Consider the following 7,517-nt stretch of genomic DNA (forward strand, 5'->3'; position numbering starts at 1 on the left):
TAAAAAAATTTTTTAACTTTACTTTTATTGTTGACATATGTTGAAACAGATGTCCCCATTTGCTCCCTCCCCCCTTTCCCACCTGAACCCAACCCCTGACCCCCCATTCCTCTCGCCATCACCACACTGTTGTCTGTGTCTAAGGGTTATGCATATATGGTCTTTGGTTAATCCCTTCACCTTCTTTCATCTACTCCTTCCAGTAAATGTTAGTCTGTTCCATGTATCCATGCCTTTGTTTCTATTTTGTTCATCAGTTTATTTTGTTCATTACATTCCACTTGGAAATCTTAATGTTGAAAAACTTTCTGATTCAACTTGTTTTTTATTGTTTTATTTAACTTTTTCAAATGACTCTAAGATATGTCATTAATTGGGTGTGCTATAATTTATTGAATAGGTCTTCATGATTAAATCATACTTATTCAAGTGTTATTATTACAAAGAATTTTTCATCTTAAAGGTCCAATCTTGATTGATGTATGTTGGAAGTTGACCAAGAGGGTGAAACCCAAAGGCTAAAACACTGTAGGCATTAGCAGAGCCAAGGGACCTACTGTGGAAAGGAAATGGCACAAAGACTTTCTCTCTATCTCCAGGGCTGCTGAGGATCAATTTCTATGATCTCTCAGGACCTCTGGAAGGGAGTCCTTACCTCCAGCACCACCAATTCTTTGCCATTGTTCAAGTCAGAAAAATGTGTACCTTTGGGTGGGCTCTGCTCTGAGGGATAAATACTTGGTGAGAGGCACATAGGCTGGATTATTGACCCACTCACCCACCCATTCCATCACACTTATTTATGCATTTTTCCTGCTAATCCTTCCTCACCCACAATTTCCTCACTGAAGTTTCTATTGCATCACAACACAACCTTTTCAAGGACATAGTTGTGATTCATTCTATTTATGATATCCCACACCTTCTCACCTGCTGGGAATCTTTCTAGAAGAGACTTAGAAACTGAAAGGAAGCCAGAGGGCGGGGCTTCCAGAAATCATTTATAACCTGCCACTTGCAGAGATCACACACACAACCAGACACAGTTTGGAAGAGCTTCCCAGCAGAAGGCACAACAATGGAAACGCTACCGGTGAGTGGAAAAGGCACAGCCTTCAATGATGACAGGTCCCATAAGAGAAGGATGAAAGAGTCGGAGATTCTCTGAAATGAAAACATTGGAAATGTTTTACTGGGGGTTGTGAAGATATGGAAGAGAGAGGATGGGGCAGGATATCTACTGGCAGCATTTGGTGGTATCTGACTGAGGGTGAACTCTATTGAGACGCTGTGACTTTGTGTGGGAAGTGAAGAGCTGACTGGGATGAGGGAGTGTGTGCATGGATGCAAGGGGTGAGATTACACATTTGTCTTCATGCCTCTGAATATGTGTGTGTGAGTGAAGCTGGGGCAGTGGTTGAACAGCTGTGCATGTCATCATGAGTAGTAGTGTTGGGAGGTATGTGTGAGACGGTGAGTTCCATGTTTTGCATAACTGTGTGTGTATGATGAACTATGATTGCATGTTGAACTATGAATATGCGTGCAGCTGTGTCTGCTTGTGAGGGTTCTCCCATACATGGTAGTGACTGTTTAAGTAGCTGTGGTTCTGTTCCTGTGTATCACTGTGGCTCCTGGTTAGCAGAACTGGAGGTCTTGGGGAGAGTGGCTTTCTCAGGACTCCTTCCTGAGGGTTAATGAGAGCAGAATGAGTCAGTCCTCAGATGGCTCTTCTCAAGAAGGCTGGGGGAAGGTGAACTCAGACTGTGGGGCACAGGATCTCCTGTATAGGTCAGCACACAGTGACCCCTGCTCCTGCCTCAGGTCTCCTCCTCCTGCCAGTCCTTCCTTTGTCCTAACAACAACAACAACAACAACAACAACAAAAGGTTAAGCAGATCCTGGCTCTCTGGGGAAGGTGGTTGGGAGAATTGGTTTCAGAGAATGGATCACCTGAAGATGGAAGGAACAAAACCAGCCTCAGTCCAGACAAAGCTTACAGTCGATATCAGGGAACAACCTGTAGATTCTATCTAATTAGTCTCCTGTCTCCCGCTCTGTGTGCAGGTACTGACTGTCCTCAGCAACTTGTGCACATTCCTGAAAGGACACCATTGCCCTTGAAAATTCTGATGCATATACATGCCACACACAGGAGTCACCTTTGCCATTATTTCCCTCTCCCTTTAAACAATTATCTTATATTGGAGTGGATTTTTATATTTTATACTTTTACATTCTAAAGCCTTATCTTCACAGTTTCAGATAAAAACCGATGGGAGGGTGGTATCCGAGAAAGGGCCCTCCCCTTCCGCTAAGTCACCCCGTATAGACCCTGTACCTGCCAGTGACCATGCCAAAGGTTTTACGTCTATTAGCTCAGCTATTCCTGAGAACATCCTATGAAATAGAAATTTTATAATCCTTCTTGTACTGAGAAAATTGAGGCAGGGAGCATTCAAGTGGTCGTAAGAGGCAGAATCAGTATTAGAATCCAGGCCACCTGGCTTTGCACTCTTCCTGTTAACTTCAACTTTCTCATGTCATCAAAGACACAGGGACCTGCCTGTGGTGAGGTGGGAAGAAGAGGGTCCTCAGAGTATGTCCTTTGATGTATAACCTGCTTTGCCACTGGGAACTGTTATAAGATGGGCGACCACACCTGGCCTTGCCCCTCTCAACTACTCTTGTCTCCCATGGCAGATTCCATATAAAACAAATCTATCCTTGCCTGCTAATTCTTCAGTGAAAATCAAAGGGAAACCTGTCATGCCTTTCTGGTGAGTATCTATAGCCCATCGAGAGGAGAAGTGAGATTATTAGAGCTTTGGGGGTCACTTCATGCATGACTGAGGTTAAAGTTTGTAATTAGCCTAATGGTAGCACAATGCAGATGCAGTTCCTGGAGACACATATGGTGCCAGGCATTAAACCTACAGGTGCATGTCTGTGGGCAAGTGGTGAAGTCTGGGGACTGGAGTCACTCAGGCATTGGGGCTGAGATTTATTATCAAGAAACACAGTATTTCCAGGGCATGAAAAGTATCCCCAGGCCAGTGACTGCTGCTCAGTGTGAGTCCTGGGCTAAGAGATGAGGCGTCTCCCCAGCCTGGGCCGGACAAGCTGAAGCAGCCCCACAGGGACACGTACTGCAGTCTCACCCAGGAAGGCCTTCCTTCAGCAGGAGGGGTTGGAAGGGTTTGTACGTGTGTCTTGAATGTGGGCCCCCATGAGGAAGAGTCCTGCTCAACAGGCTGTGTGCTTTGCCTTCAGTATGTTCCCAGAAATGGAGGTGGATTTCCTCACTAAAACTGAAGTGGACTCAGACATCACCTTCAAAATCCAAGTGTGCTTTGGCAAAGAGGTGGTGATGAACAGCCGTAAGAATGGGACCTGGGGTCAAGAAGTGAAATCCACTGATATGCCCTTTAAGGACGGCCAACCCTTTAACATGGACATCTTGGTGCTGTCAGACCAGTACCGGGTGAGTGCGCCCAGGAACATCTACTACATGGGCTCTCAGGGCTCTCCCAGGAGCACACAGCTCTCCCTGGCCTGGCCCCCAGAGTCACTTGTGGTTCATCTCCTGCCCCTCACATCACACAGCACCCTCTGCTTGTACTGCCATGCTCAGGTCCTTTTCCAAATCTGAGCAGGTCAAGATCAGCACCCGTACCTTATTCTCCAGGGTGGAGAAGTTCCCGTCTTCACGCACAGCCTCATTTCTACCTATGCTGTCATTCCTTCAGTTTTCATGTAGGTGATTGTTAAAATGTGCATATAAATAAGTATAATCAGTCTAAAATTAACTCTTTCCTGCATTCCCAAACCCAGTCCCTCTCTCCAGAGCAACACTTACTAATTCCTTTATGCTCCTTCCAGAGATACTATATGCTTGTTCAAGTCCATGTATCTACCCATCTATCTATCATTTATCTCTGCTTTTATTTTTAAACAAATGATCTTATAAGTTTCTCTAGAAATCACATATTGATGACTAGATTTTATTTGTTATCAAAGAATATATGTTAGAGAAACTAACATCATTCTATTTTTGATGCCCCCACATCATTTAATGTTTATGTAATATTTCAATAGAAGCATTTTCAGAATAATTTAACTTAGCCCTTATTCATGCACATTTAGGTGGTTTCCATATTTTGCTCTTATGAATGATGCTTCCTTCTATATCACATTTTTGTCATTATCAACCTCCCTATTCTTATAAGAGAGGATAATTTCAGAGGAATTGAATAACTGGTTCAAAAAGTGTGTGCATTTTAAATTTGAAAAATTAAGACCTAAAAAGTCTACTTTTTATCCATACTCACACCCATAAAGTGTATGTTTAAACCTTCTCTCATTGGGAAACAAAAAGATTTACTGTCCTATGGTTGAAGTGAGGCATTGTTCCATTTGCTTATAAGCTGAATAAAAATATTCTCATTTAATCATATGTACTGTTCCTCCTCTTTAGGAATATTCAAGTTTTGGCTCAGTAGTAAGAGCATTGACCTGCACACTGGAGGGTCTCAGGTTGGATTCTCCATCAAGGGCAGGTATCTGGGTTGCAGGTTCAATCCTTGATCCCATTGGAGCGCATGCAGGAAGCAACCAATTTAGTCTCACATCGGTCTCTCTCTCTCTCTCTCTCTCTCTCTCTCTCTCTCTTTCTCTCTCCTCTCTCTCTCCCCTTCCCGCTTTCTTCCATCCTCGCTCTATAAAAAATAGGTGAAAAACAGGAAAAAATAGTTTTATTCTTTACCTTTACCACCCTAAATCTGAGCTACTGAGTCATCAGGAGTAAACGGCAGTAAAGTTTAGCAGAGCTAAAACGAATTCACTCAATAAACACGTAATGACCAATTAGCTTATGATACTCTGTGCAAGGCCCAGACTCACGATTCATGAAACAGTTCCTGGCCCAAGGGAAGCCCAGGCAGACATAGACAGTGCAACATAGAGTGCTAACACCTCAGTGGAGGAATGAGAAACACGAAAAATAGGGTGAGTAACTGTCTGAAATGGTCACAAAAGGAAGGCTATAAAAAGAAGCAGGTCTGTTGGTCTTTAGAGCTTGACTAGGAGTTTCTGGTGGATGGTGTATGTATAGGGTAGGAAAGGAAAGGAAGACGGTAAGTTTGTTTGGTGGCATGCTATATTTCTGACACATATCCTCTTCCAGGTAACAGTAAATGGTGTTCAATGCTACACTTTTCCCCATCGAATTGACCCAGGATCTGTGAAGATGATGCAGGTGTGGAGAGATGTGTCCCTGACCTCAGTGACTACTCCTTAGAGAAAGATGTGACCAAACTCCCCGTTGTCAAGGAGATCCCTCCACCTAAGTGACTCTGTGGTTCCCAGAGCTCACTAACAACATGGGTTCTCACCCTTCCCCCACACTTGGTCATTAAAACTCCTGAAAATATAACAAGATTTGCTTCTTGCTTTAGAGGGGAAAAAGAGTATGTGGCTATCAGCAACAGGGGAGAGATCAGGGTGTCAAAGTGGATAAACATTTCTCTGATACAAGGAGTGTGTGACAGGCTCATGAAATATTTGAGAAGACATTGGAACTATATTCTTATGATGTAGTGCTTAGGATATGTTAGGAACTCGAAAGCAAAATCCTTCCCCAATTTCAGATAGCTAAACTAAGACTTTAGGCATCTCTCTGCACAAATAGTGCTATAATTGGTTGTTTGGGGAAGAAACTCTGTACTTTGAGGAAAATCAGGTGAAAAGTCTTAATTCTTCCTTTAGGATAACAATGTATTGACACTGTTGCTGGTTTTGTGTAAGATGCACTGGGGAAAATAAAGAAAATGACAAGGCCAGCACTTATAAAAACTTTTTTTAATCCTCACCCCACCCGAGGACATATTTTTATTGATTTTGAGAGAGAGAGAGAGAGAGAGAGAGAGAGAGAGAGAAACATCAATTGGTTTCCTTCCATTTGTGCCCTGACTGGGAGCTGAACCCACGACCTTTTGGAGTACAGAATGATGTTCCAACCAACTGAGCCACCCGGCCAGGTTGCACTTAAAAAATTGTAATCCAAGGACTATTTGAAGACCAAAAGGATTTGCCTCAAAGATTTTTCTATTATTCAAACAATTGCAAGACTTTTCCAATTTATGTGGGCAGAAGCCTGGGGCATGTGTGGTAATGAATTGTCATCATTATAGACCAGGGTGGATAAAAATTATTATTACAACAGGAACAGCCCTAACCGTTTTGGCTCAGTGGATAGAGCATTAGCCTGTAGACTCAAGGGTCCCAGGTTCGATTCTGGTCAAGGGCATGTACCTTGGTTGCAGGCACAGCCCCAGTAGGGAGTGTGCGGGAGGCAGCTGATCAATGTTTCTCTCTCATTGATGTTTCAAACTCTCTATCCCACTCCCTTCCTCTCTGTAAAAAATCAATAAAATGTATTTTAAAAATAAAATAATTAGGTAAATAAATAAATAAATAAATCCTATCTAATAATAGAGAAACATGGTAATTAACCATAACTTCGCTACCCTTCCCATTGGCTAATCAGTGAGATATGCAAATTAACTGCCAGCCAAGATGACAGCCGGCAGTCAGGCAGCTGAAGTGAACATGAGGCTTGCTTGCTCCAGTGATGGAGGAAGCCAAGGTTCCCCGCCTGCCGCAGCCCAGCCCTGAGCTCCGGATGCAACAATATTGCAATTATAGAACCTAAACAAACCCCAGATACCTGCTTTCAGCTGGCAACGGCCTCAGACCTGGAGCTGGCTTCTACAGCCATAGAAGGTAAGTAAATCCCAGAATTAAAAAAAGAAAGAAAAAAGGAGAGGCTGGGAGCTTCAGTCTCCCACCAGCCTGAAAACAGCCCTCAGCCCCTCACCCAGACTGGCCAGGCACCCCAGTGGGGACCCCCACTCTGAAGGGGGTGTGACCAGCTGCAAACAGCCCTCAGCCCCTCATCCAGGCTGGCCAGGCACCCCAGTGGGGGCCCCCACCCTGAAGGGGGTGTGACCAGCTGCAAACAGCCATCAGCCCATCATTCAGGCTGGCCAGGTACCCAAGCGGGACCCCCACCCTGATCCGGGACACCCTTCAGGGCAAACCAGCCGGCCCCCACCCGTGCACCAGGCCTCTATCCTATAAAGTAAAGGGTAATATGCAAACTGACCCTAACAGCAGAAGGACTGGGAATGACTGGTCACTATGACACACACTGACCACCAGGGGGCAGACTCTCAATGCAGAAGCTGCCCTCTGGTGGTCAGGGCACTCTCACATGGGAGGAGCTCTGCTCAGCCACAAGCCAGGCTGATGGCTTCCAGTACAGCGGTGGTGGTGGGAGCCTCTCCTGCCTCCTCAGCAGCGCTAAGGATGTCCGACTGCAGTTTAGGCCTACTCCTCGCTGGCAAGTGGACATCCCCCGAGGGCTGCCGGGCTGCCCGAGGGATGTCTGATTGCCATCTTAGGCCCAATCCCCAGGGGAGCAGGCCTAAGCCAGCAGGTGGTCATCCCCTGAGGGG

General features: G+C 45.0%; 1 protein-coding gene across 5 annotated transcripts; it reads left to right on the forward strand.

Moving 5' to 3' along the window:
* The first annotated feature begins 975 nt into the window (after window positions 1-975).
* LOC102427095 (galectin-10-like) lies at window positions 976-5,434 on the forward strand. Of its 5 annotated transcripts, XM_023746363.1 has the most exons (6): window positions 976-1,093; window positions 2,704-2,780; window positions 3,274-3,484; window positions 3,607-3,756; window positions 4,478-4,555; window positions 5,186-5,434. In XM_023746363.1, the coding sequence occupies exons 1-6, from the start codon at window positions 1,079-1,081 to the stop codon at window positions 5,297-5,299; spliced, it is 645 nt and encodes a 214-aa protein (XP_023602131.1). In that variant the 5' UTR covers window positions 976-1,078; the 3' UTR covers window positions 5,300-5,434. The 5 variants fall into 5 exon arrangements, with proteins under 5 accessions (XP_023602131.1, XP_023602132.1, XP_023602134.1 ...); XM_023746364.1 differs by lacking the exon at window positions 4,478-4,555; XM_023746366.1 differs by lacking the exon at window positions 4,478-4,555 and having other exon boundaries at window positions 3,689-3,756.
* Window positions 5,435-7,517: the final 2,083 nt, after the last annotated feature.

This window comes from Myotis lucifugus, unplaced genomic scaffold, assembly GCF_000147115.1.
Source record: "Myotis lucifugus unplaced genomic scaffold, Myoluc2.0 scaffold_659, whole genome shotgun sequence".
NCBI lineage: Eukaryota > Metazoa > Chordata > Mammalia > Chiroptera > Vespertilionidae > Myotis > Myotis lucifugus.

Excerpts from the sequence above, each read along its gene's own strand:
- LOC102427095 (XM_023746363.1), top strand. Across the intron at positions 2,781-3,273 it reads AAACCTGTCATGCCTTTCTG|TATGTTCCCAGAAATGGAGG; the intron begins GTGAGTATCTAT and ends CTTTGCCTTCAG. Across the intron at positions 3,757-4,477 it reads GTCATTCCTTCAGTTTTCAT|GAATATTCAAGTTTTGGCTC; the intron begins GTAGGTGATTGT and ends CCTCCTCTTTAG.